The 26,984-nt window shown below is 44.1% G+C and overlaps 1 protein-coding gene across 3 annotated transcripts in view; it reads left to right on the forward strand.

Moving 5' to 3' along the window:
* Positions 1-26,589, forward strand: part of epha7 (eph receptor A7) — a 56,050-nt gene extending 29,461 nt beyond the window's left edge. Inside the window, exons 6-17 of one of the 3 annotated variants that reach the window (XM_084699345.1) lie at positions 12,752-12,876; positions 13,965-14,133; positions 14,779-14,887; positions 15,840-15,895; positions 17,771-17,896; positions 18,335-18,520; positions 18,953-19,014; positions 19,200-19,409; positions 19,634-19,849; positions 21,427-21,620; positions 22,339-22,494; positions 22,820-26,589. In XM_084699345.1, coding sequence (XP_084555471.1) covers positions 12,752-12,876; positions 13,965-14,133; positions 14,779-14,887; positions 15,840-15,895; positions 17,771-17,896; positions 18,335-18,520; positions 18,953-19,014; positions 19,200-19,409; positions 19,634-19,849; positions 21,427-21,620; positions 22,339-22,494; positions 22,820-22,934 — 1,724 coding nt within the window. In that variant the 3' untranslated portion in view covers positions 22,935-26,589. Of the gene's footprint in view, positions 1-12,751; positions 12,877-13,964; positions 14,134-14,778; positions 14,888-15,839; positions 15,896-17,770; positions 17,897-18,334; positions 18,521-18,952; positions 19,015-19,199; positions 19,603-19,633; positions 19,850-21,426; positions 21,621-22,338; positions 22,495-22,819 lie in introns of those variants that run through there. The other 2 variants (XM_084699343.1, XM_084699344.1) reach the window with 2 other exon arrangements.
* Positions 26,590-26,984: the final 395 nt, after the last annotated feature.

The raw sequence follows: 26,984 nt of genomic DNA on the forward strand, positions 1-26,984 counted from the left end.
GTTCCGCTTGCTAGACTTTCAGCATTATGTAGTAACGGGGCTTGATTCAGACAAGAGGACACAGGTTTTCCAGACTGTCATTGAGGTTCTAGTTAGTTTGTTACCTCAAGCTAACTGAAGGTAGCTTGTTTTAAATTGTGTGAACATTCCTGTTATTTACATGATAATAAGACAACATCTTCCAATTAACTGGCGACAAAGTGGATTTGGTTTAGCTAAGAAAACACATCGTGCGACACAAAGAGAGGTAAAAGCCGCTGTCTGTCATTGTAAACTGAGTAATTGGGATGTGTTTTGGGACGGGTTCTACACCCTGAAAGCAAACGATTGTCCAGGCCTCCCACTTAGTGTTAAGCTTCTCCCTGACTGTCTAACATGGAAAAATCACCAATTACTGTAATGGCTAAGCCTATGGCCAATACACAAAAGCTTAAAAAAGTGACACCTGGCCTATCTTTATCAACATGTTTTACTTGATCTCTCAATTGAGCTGCTTGCTCCCAGTAAGTCCTCTGTATGCACAAATCGTAAGCTGCCTTCTTAGCCCAATTTTTGTTGGATCTGTTATCCTTTTTGGTGATTGTCAAGAGAATGTGTCGTCTATTTAAAGGTTTGTGTGTGTGTGTGTGTGTGTGTGTGTGTGTGTGCTTCCTTCATTGCTGGTGGTCCTGTTGGTGTAGAATATCTCTCCCCCAGTCTTTCATTGTGGCTTCTCTCTAGGGCTCTGCATCCATACTGGATCTGCATGGCCCAACAAGGTAGTTAGATACGGAATTAAATGACCGGACAGACCATTCAGATTGATAAACAAAGAACATGCTGGGACAGCTTTTTAATTGTGTAGTTTGATTAATGGCAGTTGTGTTAGGCCAGACATTTTAAGAGACAACAGAAAAGTCATTCAGGACATTGACTACTGATTAGTTTGGTGTGGAGGCAGAGAATTTATTTGACCCGGGCACATTTTCAATTGTAAAAGGTTAGGCAACGTCCTTTTCTCCTCATTTAACAGGAAGGTTTTCCAGAACCTTATTTTCACTATACCTGCTTTTCATTTGAGAAAATAAAAATACAATTCAGAAGTTTTTTTTTTTTTTGAAGGAGTTGTGCCTGACTGAACTCCAAACTTTAATCAGCCTGTGGACTTCAAAGAGCCTGACTGCCTTTCTTATTCCACCCTCACATTTCAATACTTTCCACAGGCTCTGTTCGTTCCACACACAGAGAGATGATTCATCGTTCAGTTTTATTGAACCGTTTCCTTAGTTTGTCATTTTCAAAAACTTGCAGTAACCTCACCACAAGGACATGGGACGTCTTGCTGTGAACCCAAAAGAAAACTCATTATTCTCTTCATGGAGCAATTAAACAAAGTACCGTCTGTGATTCTCTAATGACAAGGAATGTTTCTTTATCATTCTTATCATAGATTTGATACAGTAATACTTCCAAAAATTGATTATTGCTGGGCAGGTCGTCACACAAGCTTTGACTTTAAATTATAATTGAAATAATTTTTTATAAATTACCTTAATGGTTGTCTGTCCCTCACGTTATATTAGTCAATCCCTCCTATATCTATACTTAAGTTTATACAAGTTTTAAGTCTCTATATTGTATTGATAAGATTCATCAAGAACACTACTGGGTTAGTATTATTGCATACTGTTTCAATATTAAAGAAGTAAACTCCCGAAGAAAGAAGGTGATTCTCCAAATATCATGGTTCCCCCGAGTGATATAATGTCAGTATACTTTAACATCCTAATTATTACAAGTAATATTTTTCATTGCCAAGGTCCTTTAGAAAGTTGTTAACTTTTTTATTACCTGATAAATCGTCAAAACTGTAGGCAGCTGAATTTAATTTCAAGGTATAATTACCATGAAATAATATTACAGGTATAATTTATAATGATAGGTACACTGTGTTCAGTCAGTAAGGGTAAAATGTGAGGTTCTACCACAAATGTATTCATGTTCCCCACTATGAAATGAAGATTGGATCTTAATACCAGGAATGTTTAATTCGCAACAATAATTTAATTCCCTCTGTAAGCTTTAAACAGATAGTTTGTTTGTATTCCCCTCACAAAACTGACCGTTCAAAAATCCAAAGCAGTCTCAGAGTAAATTTAACCAGAAGCTCTTGGTGTGGTGCTAAACACATTTCAACAACAAACAGCTAATCTTAAGCACCACAGCTGTTCTGCCTCCTGGGTCAGAGGTCACAAAGCTGTGGGCAGTACAGCTTAGCCAGCTACACCAGCTGAGAGGAAGGACCAATGAGAGAACCCACTCTCATTTCTGTGAGTCTCACCCTGTTACGGCCACGCTGTCATTCAAACAACACCGTTGACGAGGAGAAAGGACTGCTTTCTAGGTATAAACAGAGCCTGCCTTTCTGCCCAGCAGATATTTCAGTGGTGGTGGGCACTTTGCCTGGGAGAGAAGCCGATTTATGCCCAGCGATTATGGTCCTTCACAGGCCTGTTGGAGAGGGAGGGCCACATACAAAGGACCCTCTGGCTTTGTCTTGGTAGGGCAGGGCAGACTCCGCTGCACTGGGTTGGGCTGGACACCTGAGAGAGCTCTTTGTTTCAGCAGGTAGCACATCACTCAGCACATGAAGGGCTGCAGCCATTTGAAATCAGCAACTTCTTCCTTCTGGGGAGGCTAGGGGGGTGGGGGGGCTGGGGGCGGGGGGGGGGGGGGGGAGAGAGAAAGCTGCATTTGTTTGACTCTGGGAATATTCCAGCTATTCTCATGCTGTTTTGCTTAATGTCCAACCATGTGTGGATACTGTGTAAGACTCCAGTGAGTTTTAGCACCGCAAACAGCCTCTATCTGACACGTTATAATAAATCATTGTTACAGTTTTGATCAGAACAGATTGGTACAAGCAAGGAGTTGTGGCAAACCAACTCTGAAATAGTCTGTAAAGTGTGTGATATAATCTTTTATCCAGTGATATCAGAACCCCTAAAGAGTCATTGAGTTTCTCTTTGCATGCACACTAGTCATTAATCACAATCAGTTACTGTTTCCGTAGGCTAATAAAACACAGAAGTACTAGATTTGGCTGGGTGGTCCGTCATTTAAAGGATCAATGCGTTCTTCTATTGTAGATGAACCATCAACAGTACGTGAGTCTATAATGGCATATTCACTACAAGCTAAACGTCTTCGGAATGTGTTTCGTGCCATGTTAAGCCAGCAAAGAGACACGCCCAATCACTGTGAGCCAGCAAAGAGACACGCCCAATCACTGTGAGCCAGTCAGGAGGCACGCCCAATCACTGTCTCGTTTCCGTCATGCCCTGTCATTTTGTTGTTGACTGAACGCAAAGAAGACATCAAGCAACCCCACATCAGACAGATGAGTGAGCGAGTAGCTCACCGGCGATGACAGACGCAAAAAGACTCCAGACAGAGTGACTAAGAAGACTTTGCACAAATCTCTTTCTCCAGCCGTCTGCCCTGGCGCAGCACTGCTGGCCCAAGCAGAGTGTCTGAGGGCAGGGTTAGTCATCACGGCCGGCACTGCTGCTGCAATACGGGCCTTCCCCGTGATTACTGGCTGCTGCTGACTAGCCTGGTGGGCGTGCCAGCTATGTCCCTCATCGCCAGCCACAGTAACTCCGCTAATGCACTCTCTGCATCCAGGACAGGCCTCAACCAGCCAGCCTGATGTTGTTTTCGCATGGGCAGGCACGTTCGGCTGTCAATGCAGCGTGAGTTATGGTTGGCCCTCCGCCCACTCTGACAGGTTCCAGCTTCCCATGTAAGGTCATTATCTCCTGGGCGCGAGACGCTGTTTTGCGTGGCGGGGATGGAGGTGCCATTGACCGCGTTGCAAAAAACGGAGGCGGAGTAGGGTGTTGCTAGGTGGAGTGGTTTCTCTAGCTTTTATTGGATGTGTTTGGGGTTTACAGACACACACAAACGAGCTGAAGCACATCTTATAACCCAGACTGTGACTTTGACCTGGGATCTTGAAACCAAGATCACCTCTACCACGAGAGCTGCCGCACAACCAGCCCAGGCAGGCACCCCCAGGACAGTGTTATACACTAACAGTTCTGTTACATTTTCCTTGTGCGTATTCGATCTGGCCATCTATCTTTTTCTTTTCATTTGGTCTGTGCCACCACCGGTTTTCAAGTGTTTGTGGAACAGAACCAGGCCCACTCATCCTTCACTTTTGCTGTGAAGCCAATCTGTCGAGAAGGGACCACGTCCACACTGATGTGGTCCACTCACACCGGATGATTTCCAGTCTGCCTGCCAAATGAAATAACAAAACACAGGTCTGATGTTCAAACAAGCTGGTGTGGAACGTGCTGCTCTGGCCTCACATGATGGTATATTGGATGTGTTGACAGACTCAGGTACTCAGACACTGAGGTAATGGTGATGCATTTGTTTTCCACACGCTGTCCCAGCCCCCCCCCCCCCCCCCCTCCCCCCCCCCCTCCCCCCTTCCCCCCCCCCTCCCTCCCCCCCTCCCCCCTCCCCCCCACAGACATCCACAATACTGTGTTGAGAGTTTATTCTTCTTGCTGTGGAGTGATGGTCTGGATTCGGACTGTACTCCACAGGTATGGGCCTGAGCCTAGCAGAGCTGCCAGCTTGGCCTAGATCTACTGGCAATCAGCAGAGTGCGTCTGCACCAGTCCGCCTGGTGCTGCTTACAGACGGCTAGAGGGACTCTGGATGGGATTTCACTGGAATGGATGCTGTCCAAGATTGTGATTAAAGAGCATATGAGCTCTGATTAATATGATCATCTTCGTGATGACAGAGGTATTTCTATAATAAATGGATGTTTATGATGCCAACCCCTGGTGATCATCGCGTGCCCCTTATTCAGGAAAATGGGGGTAGGCGGGTGGGGGTTTAATTTGAAATTTTAATATTCCTCGTGCCTGCTGCCAAACCTAAGATTTATTCACTGCTGATAAGGAGATGAGAGCGCGGGCAGGAAGAGCTGCCACTGTGGGAAGGCACAGATAAGTGGCCATGATGCCAAAAACCTCGAAATAATAGCATTGCCTTGGGATCCTGACCCGAGCAGCCACATCAGTCCACAGCACACTGCATTTCGTGAATTATCTCACATTTCAATCCCTGCATGGCTCAGATGTCCAATCAAGGCTTTCGATGCGAGCGCAGGGCCCGGAGGCTGTGCTTTGACATTTAATGGAAGGGGGGGAGGTGGCGGGACTTTTGGCTGGCTGGTTAGCAGCTCCTGTAAAGACCGACAGTCGCAAAGCTACTTTCGGTTTGTGCCGTAATCGACTCTGCGCCTTTTCGCTCCCAAGCCTTTTGTTTTATTAAGATAAATGATAAAGGCCCTGTGTATGCAGACGCACGGCTCTGCTTAGCCTGCTCACATGTACGAAAAGACAAGCCTCGCAGCTGCTCCTACCACAAAGGTCAATGGAGCAGGGATGAGGCAAAGCCAAGCGTCTACATGACTGCAGCTCCCAGGGCTTTCATTTGTCATCTGTGCTGCATCTGTTGTGCCAAAGCATGTTCCTGGTGACATTCAGTGTGCTGAGCAGCAGTTGGATATCATCATTATAATACGTCTAACCAGAAGAGAAGGATTTAGACAAGGATGGAATTATTCTTGTGGCTTCATCAGGCCGTCTCGGACGTGAGTTCTGTGGATCTCAGGAAATTCTGCAATTAGTTGATGAGGATATCGGACTGTACATGTTCCAGCCAAGGAGTTCTTAAGGATCTCCTCTGATGAAGTGAGCTCAGATGGAAAGTAGCCGCCTTTGAACAAAATGGAAATTTATTTACAAAGCCTCTCCTCGGTTTGTGACCTTGTCAGTTATTTCCGGAAACCTCCGGTTTTTACATTCTTCGTTCTCACATGTCGGCCTGCTGTTTGTTGTCGGTATCTTTTTGATTGCCAACATAAGTCAACAAAACCTCTTAATTTGGCAGCCAGAGAGACATATTGCATTCAGTAGGGCTCTGTATTCCACGATGGGAGCAACAATGGATCTCACTGGAATGCCAGGATGTTTTTTGGGGTAATCGTGTTTCTAGGCTTGCGTGTGAAATGAAAACCTTCAACATCAGATGTTGAGTTCAGGGTCTTGCTGGGTTTTGTTTATTTTATACATATACGTCCCCGAACCTGCTCTATCTCCTTCCTTTACTGGCTACACTGCCCTTATATTCCATTAGCCTGTCTGATTAAATGATCCAATGTCTTAATGAAGAAATACTCACGTGGCCTTTGAAAACATATTACCTTAATCTCAGTTATGCGCCGACATATTAAGGCAGAGCACAATTGTTGAACCGCAAGAAGACATTTATCAGCCCCCTTCTTAATGTCTTTATGCAGAAGATGATGACATTAGTTCCCTATTATTTGGTGTGTGAGTGGCGATGTGTGATAATGTGGCTCAGAGGGATGGTAGGGGAGGTGTGAGATGATTCTATTCATGCCCCACACAGGGGGTATGAATACCTAGCAGACCCCTGGTTCCTGTCCTCTCCGGGGAAGAAGGGTGTGTTCTGAGGGCTGATGATAGCCTGCCAACCCTGCTCCCTAATTTGGTCACTGAGACAAACCAGTTGAGTACTTCCTCCTATAAGTGGGGTCCTGCTGGCTAAACAATTATGTAACAAAGCTGACCAGTGATTTCTGCATCTGTTACGAAAGCTGATGTCGTTTCGAGATCATGACACAGTTCACAGCATGGGCCTCCCATCACTGGGCCGAATGAACTCCCTGTCAGGCTGTGATGCCAGGGCAATCATGCACACTGCACACTGTGTGCACGTCAGTGTAGCATGAATATTAAAGGTGTCCGATGCAATCTCCCCCCACTGACCCGTCCTCTGGGCTTCCAGCTCTGGGTTGCACAGCTTGGAACAAGGCTATACTTATGATGTTATGTGCGGATGACAGGCGACCTAAAATAATAGAATCTTCCCTGGACATGGAACTGATCGTGTCCACGCCAAGGAATGGTTTACTGTCAGTTTAAACTCTGAAGAGAGAATTTGTACAGATGTTTTCACGACCACACCCCCACTGCATGATATATCAGCCGCCAACTTCCACCGCAGACCGTTACACTTCAGAAAAGTTCTAAAGCAAAGTAAATTGAGTTTGATATCTCCCTGTTGATTCACGGAATACAAATGAATATGTGAGGGGGTGGTTTTTAAAAGGTCTTTGCGGGGGAAATAATGATGTGAAATTGTCATTTTGATGGCACGGTTTGGGCTGTCAGCGTTGAGGGGTAAGATATGTATTAATCAGCACTGGAGCTGTCAGGCTCTGGATGGAACATGAAAGGCTCATCCTCGTGCCCCCCCCCCCCCCCTCCCTCCTCCACCTCCCCAAAATCAGCCCTGGCTAATTGCTTTCAAATGGAGTCCCCTTTGACCTCGCTGCCTGCACACCAAAGGTGCCCCCAGCCTGGCATTGTTATGCAGGTAACGTTCCGTCCTCCACCAGTCCCTCACTAACTCTATTTTGAAGCACACCTTGTTCAAGGGTATTTTTACACGCCTTCATTTCAGTAAGCACTAGCGGTGAGTTAGAGTGAGGTGAGGGATCCAGAGTGACTGAATTAGACGTGATCGCTTCAGCCACGACGCGCGGTTAAAATCCTCCCGACCTGCTTAATGACTGGGTAGAAAGAGAATGAAAATTGCCAAGTGATCAGTTTCAGACTGAGTAAGTGAGCCGTGAGTTTAGCTGTAGGTGAAGGCTTGGGAATGTCTCCTTTTTACAAAGGACTCTTCACAGAAACGTCATCCATATGAAAGCTGAAGCCTTGATCCCTAAAAAAAAAAAAATGAAAGCGTTACTTAATGGCCTGAACAATTTACGTCTGCGCTGGTCCATTTCACCATCTTCCGTCCAGACTCTAAGCAGTGGTGACAAAGCTGTGAGCAGCATCGGCTGGGGACTGTGTGTGTGAGTGTGTGTGTGTGTGCTCCGTTACTGGCGCTCAGGGAGGACAGCGGTATCGAGGCCCACAAGCCAGAACCTTGTCATGGCAATTCCGACAGTTCCCTTCGCATTCATCAAAGCAGAGGCCTATCATTGTCTGCCGTTTTTATTTTCTGACTCACTGAGCCTCCACACAGCCTATCGTCCTCTTCTTTCTCATGTCCGCTCAGAGTGTGCAGTCTACTGAGTGATTGAATAACCTTCACTGCTAGGGCTAGGCTGCTACCAGTCCAGGCAACTCAACTGCCAGTTAGGTTAGCTTTGGGAACATGTAGGTGACAGTGAAGGGAAGTCTCTTTCTCTCTTTCTCTCTCGCTCCCTCGCTCTCTTTCTTTCAGACTATCTGTTTCTCTTTTGTGCTCTTTTCTGTCCTCCCTCTCCCTCCCTCCCCCTCCCCCCTCTCTCCCTCCCTCCCTCCCTCCCTCCCTCCCTCCCTCCCTCCCTCCCTCCCTCCCTCCCTCCCTCCCTCCCTCCCTCCCTCCCTCCCTCCCTCCCTCCCTCCCTCCCTCCCTCCCTCCCTCCCTCCCTCCCTCCCTCTCTCCCTCCCTCCCTCCCTCCCTCCCTCCCTCCCTCCCTCCCTCCCTCCCTCCCTCCCTCCCTCCCTCCCTCTCTGTCTCTCTCTCCCTCCCTCCCCCTCTCTCTCTCTCTCTCTCTCGCTCTCTCTCTCTCTCTCTCTCTCTCTCTCTCTCTCCCTCCCTCTCTCTCCTCTCTAATACAGGGACTTTGTTCTTGTGAGTCACAATGTCAAATGGAAGTAATCTTGATGATGTCATACATTGTTAGTGTCAACCCACGAACCATACTGTCGCCAATCTTTATGTATTCATTGACTTCTGGAAAAGGTGTCTGAAAAAGGCCCAAGTCTATTAAAATTAAGTGCATTAACAAAGTGGGCCATAAATATCAAACTTGTGGTTACAACAGGATCAAATTTTAGAGAGTACTATAAAGTTGTTTTTTTTGTTTTGTTTTTATTGTTGCTGTGTGGAATATACAGCATGTCTGAGGTACTTCTTGAGTCACACCGAACCCATTCCTTTAGTTGTTTTATATCCCTCTGTGTAGGTGCAGGCGTCGCTGGTGTAGTCATTGTCAGCAGTAGCGTGTTGTCGAACCACACAATGATTTTCATCTCTTATTGCATTTAACACTCGTGCAAGCTAGGGCTCTCTACCTTTCAAGATGTAAATAATCTAGTGCACTCCAAAACAATCAATAGAGTGGGTGTGAGATACTCAACCATGACTTAAGTACTGTGGTAATTAAAAGATGAGTTTATAGCAGTGGTATGGTCCACAAACCAGGCAGAGGAGTAGAGAGAGAAGCTTATGCAATAAACCCGCATTTCAGCGCCTCAGCCTCTATCGAGCCGAAGCAGCCAGCTGTGGAAAAGAAGAAGATATTAAAATCCCTGCATCTAATGTATTCATAAAGTATTCAAATGCATGGCGTGGCAGAGTGGCTTCCGGATGAGTTGGCTTTACAGGAGAAGGTGTTGGGGTCACTAATACTTTCTCTAATATTGCAGAATGACTTCACAGACGGCCTCCCAAACAGACCCTTTAAGACAGGCATAACAATTATACAATTTTCTGGTACACTAAACCCCTCAGGTATGTTAAAAGTCTGTGATTGGCTGACTGGCTCTGGTCTCCGTAATGTTAAGTATGTCATTAAAGGCTGTCACAGGGTGCTGGCTGAGGAATCCACAGGGGATGTTCGGAAGCTACCAGAAGGAGAAGCATACTTTCCTCCGAATGAACACAGAACGCGAGGTTCCTTGTTCCCTCACCCTGCAGAAGTCTCAGTCCAAGTTCGGCCTACCCTTCCTTCCTTCCTTCCTTTTTTAGGATTACCGCCAGACAGCCTACCTTTTTTATTTAGTGTGCAAGCCACGTCTGCTAATGCTGTTCACTGAACTAATGATGTCAGTGAAAACACTGCCGACCCCGGCTCTCGTGTCACCCGTGGCGATGTGAGGGAGCGATTAAGAGATTGAGGGGTGTGGTTTCAGGAGGGGGGGGGGGGTGGGGGGGGCGAGGTGGGGTGGTGGTTGGCTGAGTCACAATTGGCAGCAGAGGCCCGGGGTATGGGAGGGTAGGGGGAGGGCGGGCCTGCAGATATTATTACACAGTCTGCGTCCTTCTCCGGTGATGTGTACGAGTGTCTCGGCATGGAAACACCTCGCTTTGATCGCTCGCTCCAGTCCTGTAGCACTCCTGTGCTCTTAGTCCTGTAGCAGTCCTGTGCTCTTAGTCCTGTAGCAGTCCTGTGCTCTTAGTCCTGTAGCAGTCCTGTGCTCTTAGTCCTGTAGCAGTCCTGTGCTCTTAGTCCTGTAGCAGTCCTGTGCTCTTAGTCCTGTAGCAGTCCTGTGCTCTTAGTCCTGTAGCAGTCCTGTGCTCTTAGTCCTGTAGCAGTCCTGTGCTCTTAGTCCTGTAGCAGTCCTGTGCTCTTAGTCCTGTAGCAGTCCTGTGCTCTTAGTCCTGTAGCAGTCCTGTGCTCTTAGTCCTGTAGCAGGCCTGTGCTCTTAGTCCTGTAGCAGTCCTGTGCTCTTAGTCCTGTAGCAGTCCTGTGCTCTTAGTCCTGTAGCAGTCCTGTGCTCTTAGTCCTGTAGCAGTCCTGTGCTCTTAGTCCTGTAGCAGTCCTGTGCTCTTAGTCCTGTAGCAGTCCTGTGCTCTTAGTCCTGTAGCAGTCCTGTGCTCTTAGTCCTGTAGCAGTCCTGTGCTCTTAGTCCTGTAGCAGTCCTGTGCTCTTAGTCCTGTAGCAGGCCTGTGCTCTTAGTCCTGTAGCAGTCCTGTGCTCTTAGTCCTGTAGCAACTGTATCCGAGCTCACACCAAGACAGAGATCTCAAAAGGAGTTGCTCACCCCCTAAACAAACAGTTAATGTTGCCAAGTGACCAACAGTAAAGGGTAAAAAGATCCAATTACTGTGGTACAAGGGTTTTCAGCTGTACAAATGCCACTTCAAATTGCATCTAACCACATCCATGGCGGAAACCCTTGGAGGATAATTGACACTTGTATACGAAGGATTGTGAGGGAGGCAGAAACAAATGCCAGATCAGACAGGTGCAGTGGTGCAGTGGTGCAGTGGAGCAGTGGAGCAGTGGAGCAGTGGAGCAGTGGCTGGAGACGTCTCAAGGTGGTGGTGAACCAGAGGCTCTGGGTCAGGAAACGGAGGGCCAGTTGGTCCTCCGAGGGCCAGTTGGTCCTCTGAGGGCCAGTCTCTGGATGAGCGGCGGAAAATAAGCTTCAAAGTTTGACTCTGTTAAGCTGCTGTAACTGCTTGTTGTGACTGGGGGGTAGAAAACCTAATCGTCAGTTTAACTGACTCTCCACTCTGAAAGGGATACATTGTTGGTTTGTTTTGGGTGGATTATGTCGGACCTGTCAAAATGTGGTCTGCTGACAGGAGCTTCGGAGTCCGCTGTCGTGTGCATCACTGTCAGGAATGCACATGATGCCTAATGAGGTTCTAATCCTGGGGGCCTGATTAGTACCAGGTCATTTCAAAACAAATCTGGGGTCATCCCGTGGTATGGCATCCGGCTAACCCTAGGTCACTGAGCATGACACACAGACTTTAGCTCTTCATCCCATTTGAGGTCCAACCTCACCACGGAAATTAAAGGATTTTATTTTCACCCCTTTAGGGAATTTCCCCCCTCTTTCTCGAAATCTTCTTAATAATAGTGTACTGTTTCCCTTGCTGATATTAGGAGCGTTGTCCTTTTTTTGTTATTTTCTTTTTGTAGTTATGTCGAAGAGAAGGTCATAATTTGTGGTTCTCTGAACGTCTTTCATTGCGAGGCCAACAGATCTTTCGGCATGACTTGTGGGCTGGATCTGTGGTTGAGACTGGATGTCTCAGCGTAGCACGAACCAATCATCTAGCGTCAGCAATGCATGACTGACTCATCTGCCCAATGAATCAAGTTTGATGTCTTCAGATTATCTTTGCTCATTGATAAATAAATTAATAAAAAATACATGCTTTCACCCTCACCTTTTGCGTTTAGTTTAGGGACCTTTTCTCTTGTAAGTTCTGAAGATAAGCATTTAGTCAGAAAGTGCATTACATTAGTCTTCAACAGCACTTTATGCCTACTGCTAGACATTAAGGTGATGTTAGAAAAAAAGAAATACAAGTTTTCATTTATGCGAAGGTCAACAGGTGTCCACTGTGCTTAGTGCTACCGCAAGGTTATAGGTCCATGTCTCTAAAAGCTTCTGACTGCCTCTGTCATGATAAGTGCCTGTCTGTTCCACCGGTGTTTCTAGAATTCATTTAACTTAATTGTCATTCATAACCCACATGTTGCAGTTTTACACAGGCTGGGATAATGCTATCTTCTGCTGTTTGCACTGTAATTGAAATTTCCATTATGAAGTAAACATTTAGGAGAGGCCGTGTGAATATTCATCAGTGTCGGAGTGTTGTCTGTCTGCCCTGGAAGAGCAGGGATTAGAGAGGAGCTGATTGGATGGGGATGTGTGTGTGTATATGTGTGTGTGTATATGTGTGTGTGTATATATGTGTGTGTGTGTGTATATGTGTGTGTGTGTATATGTGTGTGTGTATATATGTGTGTGTGTGTGTATATGTGTGTGTGTGTGTGTGTATGTGTGTGTGTGTATATGTGTGTGTGTGTATATGTGTGTGTGTACATGTGTGTGTGTATATGTGTGTGTGTATATGTGTGTGTGTGTGAGGGTTCTCCCCCAAATCTTATTGACGTGTCTTGTTCACACAGCTCCGTCTCAAGTCAGCCAAGTCATCAAGGAGCGCGTGCAGCAGCGGAGCATCCAGCTGTCCTGGCAGGAGCCGGAACAGCCCAACGGCGTCATCACCGAATACGAGATCAAGTACTATGAGAAAGTGAGTGTGTGATACACGCAAGGCAGAATACATCAACGTCAAAGAGAGGCAGCAGGAGAGAGAGCGAGTGAAGAGCGAGAGAAGAGCGAGTGAAGAGCGAGAGAAGAGCGAGAGAGGGAATTGTGTGTTGTTCCTTTCATCCCTGAATATCTTAGAACAGACAACTTTTGACTTTCTCTTTATCTTCTGTTCCTCCTGCTCTTTCTCTCTCTCGCTTTCTCTCTCCTTGTCCCTGTCTCTCCCTGTGTCCTGGACCTCTCTGCATTCACTTTGCCTACACTTCCTTCTACATCATATCAGTAAGCCTTCGTGAGTGGAATCGGCGAGATTCCGCAAATTAATTGCAATAATGAATGAGATGCTCATAAGATTTTAATCATTCCGTGGTCTGTCACAGCCACCCACACACTCACACACACACACACACACACACACACACACACACACACTGCAGCCTAGCACCGTAGCTGCCCTGCCAGAGTGAACAATCTGTTATTGCATCTCCTGCACCCCTCATATATAATATACTACACCCCCCCCCTCCCGTGTGTTCTAACTCAGAACTGATGAGGGAGTACGGCTGATAGATTGAACACAAGAAATCAAAGGCAGGGTAGAAGCGCCCTGGTGTGAGGCCTGCTGGTCAGGACCCTTCAGCCACCCAGGAATCAGTCTGCTCTGTCACGTACTCAGGCTGTAGTCTGGCCAGCTGTAAAATTGGAAACAAGCATGACTTCACTCCTAACAGGTTTTGGCATTCCATTTGGGCATTTTCGCTGGGCAAATCATTTACAGATCAACAACAAAATACATAGTACATGCAGTCTACATCTGAAGGGGTTTCTGAGCACAGGGTAGCCGTGTTTATTCTCCAGCATTCCGTCCGGTAAAAGGGAGTCTGTATAGACAGTGCCCTCCTCCTTACCCAGGAGTTAAACAGACTCATATTTTCTTTGTTTAATAATAAATCAAGGTCACATTGTTATTGGAGCCTGAATGAAAAGGGGAAAAAAAGTGGTATCTTGTCAAGGACTATAACTCAAAGCTGAGGTGTTTTAGATCAAACAATCTCGTGTCCACCTCCACAGGAACAGAAGGACCGGATCTACTCAACGGTGAAGTCCAAGTTGACGTCGGCCACGGTGAACAACCTGAAGCCCAGCACGTCCTACGTGTTCCAGATCAGGGCCTTCACCGCAGCAGGATACGGAACATATGGGCCCCGGCTTGAGATTACCACCAAGGAGGAGGCCACAGGTACACACACACACACACACACACAAACACACACCTACACACACACACACACACACCAACACACACACACTCGACATGACAGAAATAGTCACACACAGCTAGGTACTTACACACAGCTGTATTCATCGATACTTTTTAAAGTCAAGTTGTACTGTTCTCTCCTGAAGTGTCAAGACTCAGAAATCATTGCCCTCCTCTCCTGTATATTTATACAGCGCAGACACATTTAAAAAATGCAAGAATTCTCCAGTCCGTCACGGGCTGACAGTACAAAGTGCTACTGGAGCCGTTTTCTTTGAGCTATTGTCGGTTTGTCAATTCAAACAGCCTACCACTGTAAGCTTTCTGAACGGGAAACAGTCCAACCTGAATGTGTCATTGTTTCATATGAAGGGCACCCAAGCCTCCATCTGGGACTATTAAGCCCACTTTCTGAAACAGTAGAGCAGTGTGAATGCAGATGGCCCCGAAATAGCTCCAGCCCTCCTCATCTCTCGGAAGACGTGAGGGAGGGGGGGTGATTAGGCCCCCCTTTCCTCATTGGCTCTGTCGTTTTCCTATAGATTTGCAGGGTAGATGTGCTCTAGTTCACACTGTGTGCCTTTGTTTCTCCGTGTGCGTGTGTGTGTGTGTGTCCTTTTTCAGCCGCGACGGTCTCCAGCGAGCAGAACCCCGTCATCATCATTGCGGTGGTGGCTGTGGCAGGGACCATCATCCTGGTGTTCATGGTGTTTGGCTTCATCATTGGGAGAAGGTACGCTCTCGCGGGCCCCATTGACTCTCCGCTCCTGTGAGTCTCTGCTTGTCAATTAGCCTTTCTGTCACTCATGGGCTTCCATAGCAGTGGAGTCCGCACACGCACCTATCATCTGTGGCATGCTGTGCTAATGGATTGTGATGCATCATTTTCTAGAAACTATAACTATAGCTTTTTTTCGGGGCGTGATTGTATTTATTTTTTTCGCAACGGAACCATTACGGGGCAAAAGTACTCCAAAATAAAAGGTTTGGAATGCTGTGTGTGTGTGTGTGTATGTGTGTGTGTGGGGGGGGGGCGGGGGTTGGGTGTGTGTGTGATACTCATGGCTGGGTGAAGTATAGCTTTGACTTTTTTGCCATCTCCTCCCTGAGCCCTACTGTATGGCAGGAACCATTGAAAGCATTCACTGATGGACAGAGCCCTCATCAGCATGGATAGCATGTTCATCATTGCATGCCCTACAGTGGGTTCTAGTCGTGTAAAGAAATGCAGAGTGCACATGCACGTATGATGTCACATATCCATTTGACTCCCTGCATGTCCTTCTCCTGCTCTCGCTACCTCGTTTTCTTTTGACAAATATCTCTGTAATTTACTGTGCTTCCATCTGGGTAACTTAATATTAACGACATGTTAATATCACCATATTACCAGTTAATATGACTAGTTTAATATTAAAAGATGTTTGGGATAGCCACATTGTTCAACCCTTTTCTTACTTGAGAGGTTAGCTAGTGATATCAGAGGAGAGTACTTGAGTTAAAGAGCAGTAAGCAGGGTGTCTGGTGCCAGGGCAGGGCTTGGTCCCACCCCGCTCCCTCCTCTCAGCAGGTTATCTGTACAGACTTGTCATGCACAGCGTTAGCTATACTAGGATCCCTGTATAATACAGTCTATCTCTTCGACACAATCGGTTGACTCTGCTCTTCTTCCTCTGCTTGTCAAGGCACTGTGGCTACAGCAAAGCAGATCAAGAGGGGGATGAGGAGCTGTACTTCCAATGTGAGTGCTTGCTTTCATCAGCTCACACACACACACACACACACACACACTTAAACACGTCTCAATTACCGCATGCACCACAGGATGCGTGTCCAGACAAGAGAACTCTACTGCGAGCCTTGCGTTTTCATCCCACTTTTAGTTGATTTGAACGTGGGGGCAATCAAGCAACATCTGTTTGGGATTTGATACACACGTCTGTGTAGCTGAGGACATGAAATCCTCAAACTACAAAACACATGAATTGGAGATCTGGCGGTGAAAGTTTGTAGGGCTCAGCTGAAAGTGAAAGTCTTCATTAAAAATGTAAAAACGGGCACTTTTTTTGGGAGGGAGAGGCTCCTGGTGATGCTGTAAGTAGAGATGTACACAGTTCACTCCACCCCATGGTCCCCTTGCAGGCTCCTTTACCAAGAAGAGACTATTCTCTCTCAGTCATACACTGCCCCTAATGATGCCCCTGGAGATACAGCTGCAAACAGGCTCCCAAGTGAAGCCGTAATGATCTTTGCTGTAGGCAAACTGCTGATATGGAAACAAAGGGTCAGGGTGTCACATGATGCAGTGGTAGAGGGGGGGGGGGGCAGGGTTGGAGAGCTCAGGTTTGCCTCTGCTAAGTATCTGACTGATCGAGCGCTGGAGTGCTCGACTCGTCATGCCCAAAACAAGGCGGCTGGTGTGGGCCCTAATGGAGGGACCGGCTCTGCGGTATTAACTGACGAGCCTGGGCCAGGTGACAGCAGCCAGATAGCGTGTACCTTCATGATGTAGACCCACTTTGTCCACCGTGTAGCACAGGAAGTCACGATAAGACGTCTCCTATCAGATCCAGTGACAGCTTGGATGGACGAAGCAATTATAGGAGGAGGGGAGGGAAATATCAACGGCCTTCGCCTTGTGCTGAAGCACAAAGCATTTGTGCTTCTGTTTCTGGATAGGCCAACATGCCTTTTTGAGGATAGAGAAAGAGGATATTAGTTTTTTTTGTCAGGCATTATCATGCCTGGAGCTGATGTGTAATTTAATAATGGCATTGTAGAGTGTCAGTTGGTTTCATTTGAGGTTGTATCCAGTACGTTATGGTCTTATACTCCTGCATCTTATTAAATAGCTTGTGGTATTAAAGATGACAGGTAATGTTGTCATTTGTGGAATTTGATATGCACTAATGAGGTTAACAGAATGCACTGATCTACACACAGAATTCTATTTATTAGTCCTGTGGTGTTTTGGTTTTGGTTAGAACCTCTCACTCGTTTTTCAGACGGTGGCCTTTTCAATCTGTCGTCAGCTAAATGTTTTTTTACACCCCCTATTTACAGAGTATATGCCCGCATATTTATGAGGTATTCCTTTATCATTCTGTGACTGAATATGTTATAGTAGACCTCTTCATATTCATCAAGCTGTGATATTGTATGAAATGGTAAAGGTGAATAACTGCTTTGCAATTCCTTATCACTAATGTTACGTATTTTTAACACAGTTTTCAATTTAGTGGCTGGGGTTTACAGAATTATGTCGCTAAAAATCACTCAGGATGGCTGACAACCATAAAATCCCTTTTCGGTCATTTCAAATCTTTTGTTTAAAAAAAAAATATATATATATATATATATATAATGTCAGTAAGAGAAATAATGGTAATAGCAATACAATTTTCATTTTTATTCAAGCAGAAGACAGGAAAAAAAACAAATGGTGGTTTAGGGTTTTTTTTTTCTAGGAAGACCTTTTGGCCACCTGTGCCTTCTTTCCGCAGGCTGTTTAGTAATTCTTTCTGAATCATCGCTTTTGGTAATGGAGAGACTGTCAGGGACTTTGTGCACTGTATGCATATTAAATCGTAACAGTAATCCTCTTACCCTTCTACAGTTAAATTTCCAGGCACCAAAACATACATTGACCCTGAAACCTACGAGGACCCGAACAGGGCTGTCCATCAATTTGCCAAGGAGCTGGATGCGTCCTGCATTAAGATTGAGCGAGTTATTGGAGCAGGTGAGCTTAACCATGTCTCACAGCTCTCAGCTTAGTCCCACCCCGCTCTCATATATCACAATGACAGCTGAATATTTACACCTTGAATGGGGACACGATTTTCCACTCTGTATATTGATAGTGCGAAAGGGGGAAAAGTTCATTGCCATTAATGGGTGGGCTACATTTTTGAAGACGGCCAAGCACAAATGGCCTTGACTGATAAATTGCTGCCACGAGGGTTTTAAAGATTCGGTCAATTACAGTATCCATACATCTCCAGCATGTCTTTTATAGGTCTCTGTTACACTCCCTTGAGTAAAGCAAGATGTCATACTCCAATTTGTATTCTCCTACAGCGTAGCTGTTTTGTCTGAAAATACACAAAGCAGTTTGTCAAAGAGGAAGTGTCATCATTTCCCCTCGTCTCTCGCTCACGGCTGCTCCCATATCCCGCAGGAGAGTTTGGAGAGGTGTGCAGCGGCCGCTTGAAGCTGCCGGGGAAAAGGGACGTGTCGGTGGCCATTAAAACCCTGAAAGTAGGCTACACGGACAAACAACGGAGGGACTTCCTGTGCGAGGCCAGCATCATGGGTCAGTTTGACCATCCCAACGTGGTCCATCTGGAAGGAGTGGTCACCAGAGGTAAGGACTGCAGCTCCTCCGAGCAGCCAGGAGAAGCAGCGCACACGCTAAGGTTGCGTGAATATTTATTTGGCCCTTGTTTTAGCTGTTTGCCCTTCTATTTAAATGTTATGTTGTGGAAAAATATTTTATTTTCATGCAATTACGTAAAATACATTAAGCTAAAAAAAGAAAAAATGCTATAGAATGTAAACATTAACGAAGCGGAACGGATGTCACTGAAAACAATCGCGCCTAATTAGTCAAGCTTTCTTCTTTTTAGATGCAGTAATATAAGGAGCAGATGTTAACACTCAATTATAAACCAATGAAACAAAGTGCCGAAAATACCAAGGGACAAAAAGTACCTACTGGATATTTAGTAGGAAACGTAACACAACACTCGAAAGCTATATTTGTGTGAATGAATAGGACTTGTCAACCTTTTTTCAGGGAAACCAGTCATGATTGTGATTGAATACATGGAGAATGGCTCGTTAGATGGCTTCCTCAGGGTAAGTACTTGCTCGTCAAGTGTTTCCAGACACACATCATGACATTACTTCTCCTTTAACCTTTTATATCACACAAGCTGTATTTAATGGAAAGTTTGCTGCGTTTGCCATCAGCTCTCTGTAGTTCATTTGACTGTACAGAGCCATCACCTGCTGACCTGGTTTGTGTTCTGTGCGTTGTACAGAAACACGACGGTCAGTTCACAGTCATCCAGTTGGTTGGCATGCTGCGCGGCATAGCGGCAGGGATGCGGTACCTCTCAGACATGGGATACGTCCATCGAGATTTGGCTGCTCGAAACATCCTCGTCAACAGCAACCTCGTATGTAAAGTGTCTGACTTCGGTCTGTCAAGAGTGATCGACGACGATGCCGAGGCTGTCTACACGACGACGGTGAGTCCATTAAACCTGCCGCTTCTCCCTCTGCCCAGACACCCAGACCTGCCCGGGAATACTCAACTCCAACCACACTCGTAGTGGAGCGGAAATATGGTTGCATGCTCATGCATGCCCGGCCCCATTCAATATGCTAAGCAAGCGGTTTCCTCTGCCACTGTTTTGTAACTTTATGCTGACCTCGTGTGCAATATGGTAACTCTTTTCAATTGATGTTTTAGGGGAAGATGCAGGATATAATGAATTTGATCTTTACTCCCGCCACTGACCTGCGTTTTACTGAACAGGGCGGAAAAATTCCAGTCCGATGGACTGCAACGGAAGCCATCCAGTATCGCAAATTCACTTCCGCAAGTGATGTGTGGAGTTATGGCATTGTCATGTGGGAAGTCATGTCCTATGGAGAACGGCCTTACTGGGACATGTCCAATCAAGATGTGAGTTGCTGCCTCACTGTTTACAATATTACACAGTCACCTGATTGTCCAGTCCCTTATTGCTACTATTTAACTCAGAATTATCAGAAGACTTAAGGATTTGGTTGAAAATCAAATAATTAACATTAAGATGTGCATCTGCGTTACTATGGTTGTGGTATCATTATTATACTATGAAGGATTGACATTCATAAAGTTCCTATATAATAATAGAAAACCATATACTTGGAATACAAAATGGAGTTAGTGTAAATTTAATAATATGTAAACAGTTTTGTCATTCCAATATCCATTACTTTAAAAGCTATTTGCATCCACTCTAAGTATCAATCACCCACAAATAAATAACAACATTGTTACTCTTACAGTTTCAAAAGGAGTGGAGACCAAAAACAAAAATATTTAAATGCAGGAAGTTAAAAGCTTTATCCGCCACTGTTTGCTAGTCCTTTAACCACAGATGCACCAACGTTAGTTTTATCCTGTAGTGAAATTAAGAGTTATATAAAACAGCATAATATCCACAAAGGAACCCACAGCTCTCTTCTCAGCAGAGGAACTAATCATGATTATAATTCTCTGCCAATTCTCTTCCAACCAGAAGCCTGCTGATTGAACCGTCAGCAATGCTAATCCAGATGATTGGGGATTTAAGTTGCATACAGTAGATTGTTTGGGCTCTCTGCTATTTGACAGACATCAGTGTCTTGAGAATTTTGTGTCCTGTCAAGATGTTGGCAAACAGCTCCTCCAGGGATGCAGGAGAACAATATTTACATTTCCTCAAAACAGTTTCAGTGTTTTGACACTTGTCTCTCCACAAGTCAGCCTGGTGGAATGGGCCTGACAGGAATACCAGATGAATAAACAACCCCCAGAACGAAAGGAGGAGTCAAATCAAATGTGTCCATAGCCACTTATGTTCCCACAAGATAGATTTTTAATAAACCCAGTGTTTAATAGTTTGCATTTAGTAATGCAAATTGATATTTCATGATATGCAAATTCGTTTTTGTTTTGTTGTTCAATACATTTATGTAAATACAGCGGAATGTTGAGTTAAGACATGTAAACATGACATGGTTGGTTTCATGGGTAAACAACACTAATATCAGTTTAATACATGGTACTCAATCCTGCACTCAATGAAAATAAATATACCTTGTTGTGATGTTTTCAAAACCCCAGTCTTGCGAACGAAGAAGTTGACAGGATGAGAGAGAATAGATCTACAGGGAGCCTAGACCGTCAACTGATATGTTACATAGACTCAACTCACACTGTTATGTCACTTGCTGCAAAACATTAAAGGTGTCTCCAAAATCCCGTAAACATACTGCAGAAGTGACACGGCAACTTTGGTTTCTTTTTGCTGAGACAGGTCAAAAAATCTACTCTTGGCCAGTCTCACTTTCTTTTAGTCTTGCTGTTATTGTCAAAGCAAAACACCACATCTTCTGTAGCAAACTTTCATGACGACGTACTGTTAGAGATTGTTTATAGACATATTTATTAAAGGATAAATGTCAATGATCTGTGACTTGTGTCAGTAATGGCTGTTTCTCTGTCTTCTGTAGGTTATAAAAGCCATAGAAGAAGGCTATCGCCTTCCTGCCCCTATGGATTGTCCTCCTGGTCTACACCAGCTGATGCTGGACTGCTGGCAGAAAGACAGAGCTGATCGACCTAAATTTGATCAAATAGTGGGCATCCTGGATAAGATGATTCGTAACCCCAATACCTTGAAAACCCCAGTAGGAACCTGTACGAGGTAAGGAAGGCTCGCCTCGTTAGAAACTTACAAACCACAAGGAGACACAAATACGTTCTAACCCTCTTGAATTAGATTTCACCGTGATAAAACTTTGAATTATGCTTTGTTTTATATATTACTCAATTTTATTTAACTGCATTAGTGGACAATCCGAAGCATCCACTGGTTGATTTATTCACGGGAGTTCGCAGATGAAAGATAAATCCCAAAGAATCAATAAGCCAAAGCAGCTTTCATGGCTTTATGGTCAATATCAGGCCTTTTAAATCAATCCCTATAATGAGTTCCTGGGACTTTCAAGTGCTGTGGGAACTCAGGACCCCACTGTGACATTTGTCAAATGAAATCTATTTACAGTTGGAACACAATCTCCTCTTGGTGAGATTGAGAATATAACCCAAAAATGGTTAAGCAGCAGTTCCATTTCAAGAGACCATTTGTGCGATTTGAAGACAGATTCTCATTCATCGCATATTGAGCTTTTTGATCGTTGCTTTGTGAAAAATACAAGCCAAAATAAAAAGACAAACTGCTGTTTTTGCATTTAAATCACAAACGGATTGACATTTGAATTTGGCTAGTTTGTTCCGTCATGCAATTTCCAGTGCTTTCGGGTGTCTACTGAATGTGAGTTTGTATCTTTATTGTGTTAGTTGTCGAATGTGTTTGCCTTTCACGCTAAGCAATGTTAACTCTCCTCTTGCACATACCCCAGACCGATCAGTCCACTGTTGGACCAGAGTACACCAGACTTCACCTCATTCCGCTCTGTAGGGGACTGGTTGGAAGCCATCAAGATGGACAGATACAGAGACAACTTCACAGCGGCAGGCTACGGCTCGCTGGAGTCTGTGGCCAGGATGTCTATTGAGTAAGGAGACTCTTGTATGGAAGTGGTCACTGCTGGTCTTCAGAGCTGCTCGGCTCAAAGCCACATACCGTAGCACAGAACTTTTTAGAGTTGTAATTAATTTTGTTCCCTCTGACACTACTGCAAGACAGAATTTAAATTTCATCTTTGTGATTCATGAACAAGCCTGTCTCACAGTTTTTTTTTTTTTTTTATAGATTTCCACTTTCCACACTTTTATTTTCTTTCTTTTCGTTAATGAAATACCTGAGCCTGTAAATCAAGTTTGTTTTCACCTCTGCAAGGTCCGGAGCTGTGATTTATGAGTGGTTGTCTTGTCTTGCAGGGATGTGATGAGTTTGGGGATCACTTTAGTGGGTCATCAAAAGAAGATCATGAGCAGCATACAGACTATGAGAGCCCAGGTGTTGCATCTTCACGGCACGGGCATCCAGGTGTGACAGACTTCATGGCCCACGGTGGACTGGGCAACAGAGCTATCTATAGCAGCGCTAGGGCCGGAACTAGGGTCATCATCGAAGGTCAAAAAGACTCCTGTGTCTGAATCTTCCGGATGTCCGGATTGAAATCATTCCCCTGTTCCCTGGCAAAGAATTGTAGTTCCTGTTTAAAGTGGGTGCTAATGAGAGAGAGAAAGGGCCATACTACCTGGACGATTCGTGAAAGCTCTTCGGAACTCTCGACCACATATCAAATGGAAATGACACGTTGGAAAGGAGTTGAATTCTTATTACCTTGTTGTTTTATCTTTGTGAATGATTTAGTTGCACACCGTCGATGGATTAAAAAAAAAAAAAAAAAAAAAAACTAACAATTTTCCCCTTGCGGTGGTTTCAGTATTTTGTTATTTTCTAGTTTGTTTATTTTGTGTCATCTGAAGTGGTATGATGTGGCACGTACAGTAATCCATCAATATTTTCTTTACTATTATTTTTCCTATTTGGACTTTACAACAGGGTAAACACTCTTTTTCAGAGGAGCGAGACAAGGAGCGTGGTGTCTGAACTTGTTTGCTGAAGATTTAGAGGTACTTCAACCAGTTTGTCTTGAGACACTCCTGGCTGTTTTAACTGTTTGCAGTGAGTTGTGTTTTTCTTCCTGTGTTTTTGAAGTGAAAAAGGGTCGTCCTGTGCCTCAGATGAGTTGCATCAGACAAAGTATTCAGTTATTTTAAGCTTACAGGAGTGGTTTGCTGTAGGCTTTTCCTGCTTTCTCATGTTATTATAAATCATAACATTTGAAATTTGATTGTAGGAATTTAAAAATAGTACCAAGGAGGCTGTTTTAGATTGATCAAACTTGTATGAAAAGCAGAAAAGGGCAATTTTATTTACATTAGTGTTCACTACTCACTGTTTGGACTTACGGTTTTCTCAAATGTTTTTCCTTTTAAACTTTTGTTATCTTCTCATTTGATAGGTAGCACTATTGAAAGATTGTAAAACTAGGGATGTCTTGATCCACCACAAATAGTTTTGCCATTGTAGTGCCTTTAGATACTTTTTGTTGCAACAAACAGTATTTGTTTCGTAATTGAGTCGTGACTAGAGTTGGGTGAATCAATGAAACGTGTTCTAGTTGTAATACTGCCTTAAAATGTGTTAGAGTAATGTATTGCTACTATTTTAGGCACTTCAATGGCAATGCTTTCTGCGGTCGAGTCCTCAGACAGAGGTCTTGTATTCAGGATTGACAGGAGATGTCCCTCTTTTATCTGTATTATCCTTTCATCCTAAACTTGAAAAGACAAAATCAAGTGCATGCTCACTTAGAGTTGAGTGCCACAATTGACACAGTCATTGTAGTGTAGATGATTGACAAACAGAGCAATAATTACCCCAGGAAACAAAGGTCCTCCTCTGAGATTTCAAGGTGCTATGTTTTGCAGACACTCAATTGAGTTGCAGAAAGGGTTTGGAAAATAATATTCCCCATGGCAAAGAAACTTGCACTCCTCTACTGAAGATTGCCTCATTACTTGTTGCATATATTGGTATACATGGGCAAGCGTGTCATCAAATTATAGCGTAACCATGCCTTCCGTGAAACGATATACTCTGCCATGGAAGTCTAATGACTTAATGGCTATATCATAGGCTACACACGTTTAAAACACGTGACTGCAATAACCGAGGAGGTGCCATTTAAAGTGACGTAGAGGTAACATATAGCTCATCATCTTCTACATTTTATAACACCAAATGTTCAGGCCTGAACCCTATTGGACTGGGTTTCCACTGTACGTATTGAGCGAAATGGCCCCGTTCCATCATTGATGTATCTCGAATCAGAAATGTTCTGTTTCAAAAGACTGCTGTGAAATCACACATAGTACTGACCCTGCCTTGGCCAGGACAGAAGCCCACTTAGTCTAGTCATTTGCCTTTGCTCAAGCTCCACAGGCATGTGTGTGATGTCCTGTAAGATGCATAAAAGAGTTTCTTTTCTCCTTCCCTGCCCCATCGTATGGTAATAAGGGCACAGAGATAAGGAATGGGCTCTACTAAGATGTGCTATAAGCCAATCTGAAGGTGCCATTCAGAATCTTTTATTTTTAAAACAAATGAATGTTACTCGAATATGTCTTCAGCAACGTATTCTCTGATGGAGGGTTCACTTGTTTCTTTTCCCATTGAAAGTCGTTGAAATGTAATTGTTTTTTAACTGCACTTGTAAAAACAAAGTTGTGCTGTTCACAATGCTATTGAGAAGTTTTAATCTGGTATGAATATGAGAAGACAGTCTATGTTACAAATGGGGCTGTCTATGCTCCTGTGGACTGAACAACGATTTAGATTATCGAATATGAAACTTTTTCTGTCTTTCATTTTAGAACACCTCTGACATATGTCCCTGAACACAGATTGGCCGTCAGAAAAAATCTAAACTGAGCTCCGCCACTCAGTCGCTGAGTTTCAGCATTTGTAAAACCATTAGCGACTTTGCCTTTTCTTTCCTAGATTTATTTCCATTGTGCCCAGTCCAAAGGGATTGTCCCTTGTGGAGGTACCCGGGAATCAGACCATGCCGGCTTCGGGCCTTGTCACAGACCCGCTCTTTATCCACACAGCCAAGCTCAGCAGTTGGGTCCAGGCCAAGCCTTTGAATTGAATACTAACGTAAAGGCATTCAGTCAGCACAAAACCCTCCAGTTCACAGGCAGCACTCCGTCCTCTCTCCATGCTCCCCTGCTCTGATCTCAAACAGAAGGCCCCTGGTGGCCCTCACGTCTAGAGCATGGATGCCCCCCCCCTCTCCTTGTCTAGGGGTCCTGTAGAGACAGCAATTTGAGCCAAATTGAGATTAAGGCCTGAATACAATCGATCCGTCAAATAAATCATCTTTAACCTTTGCTGGAGCGGTCCTCTCGCTGTCCTGTTTGCTTCAGCTCACTTACTGTTTAGGTTTTTCTGAACAGAAACATTCAGAGAAGTTATGTTTCAGCATTGTTTAAACAGACTTGTGTGGCTGATTGATTGAATTCAGAATTAATAGCAAATTCTTATTTTCAAACCTTTCTTTGACAAACAGCTGAAAATTGTGGACACCCCTTTTTAAAGGGGGTGGATGATTCCAAAGAGTTCAGCATTGTTGATTGTGTCAGAAAGATCAGCGATCCGAGGGAAACTTTGTATATGTTCTAATTGTAAAACTTGTACATTTTATTTAAATTGTTGTTTTTTACACACACATTACTCTGTAGTGAGCTCTGAATACATTAAAATGCACTATATTTTTCTATCTCACTTGCAGATGATTCTTGTCACACAGATTTCAGTTGTACATAATTTCTCATTTAGGACCAAAGACAGCAAATAGGTTTTCCATCTAGAATCGATTTCCTTAATTTTTTGTTATTTTTTCGTCTTTAGATTTAATGTACAGTAATATGAATTGTCAATTTATTATTTATTTTTCTGTGATGAGAATATAAAAAAATATTCACTGGTCATGAGTACTTTCCCCAACAGCAGAACTGAAAAATAATTTACTTAGAAGATTTCTTGTTAAATAGACATTTCCTTTTTGCTTTGTACCCTTTGTAATAGACTGTACATATATTTTTGGAAATATAATACAATCTCTATAGAAATTCTTTGTCTCCAATATGTGTTTTTTCAACAATGTTTAAGCTACCATTCATTTAGTAGACAGTACACTGTATGTTCTACTAATGTCCAGTACTTCTTATATGAAGATAATGGCTTAGTGTAGATGCAAACAATTGGCATAGTGAAAAGTATAAATATGTGTAAAGACCAATTAATGATGTCATTAAAAATACATTACCAAACTCCGACCTTTCAGAAAGGACAGAAATGAAGCATCATCAGTTGGGATCCAAACAAAAGGAGTCATGATGGATTTACTAAGATTACACCTCAATTTATTCAATATTTATTTTATGAAGTCTGGTGGAATCCTGTCTCAGAGGCAAAATAAATGGAATAATAGAACATAGTGGGGTTTTTAGTTGACAAATTTGGCCT

The sequence above is a fragment of the Hypomesus nipponensis genome, chromosome 6 (genome assembly GCF_054491055.1).
Source record: "Hypomesus nipponensis isolate SF chromosome 6, ASM5449105v1, whole genome shotgun sequence".
Taxonomy (NCBI): Eukaryota; Metazoa; Chordata; class Actinopteri; order Osmeriformes; family Osmeridae; genus Hypomesus; species Hypomesus nipponensis.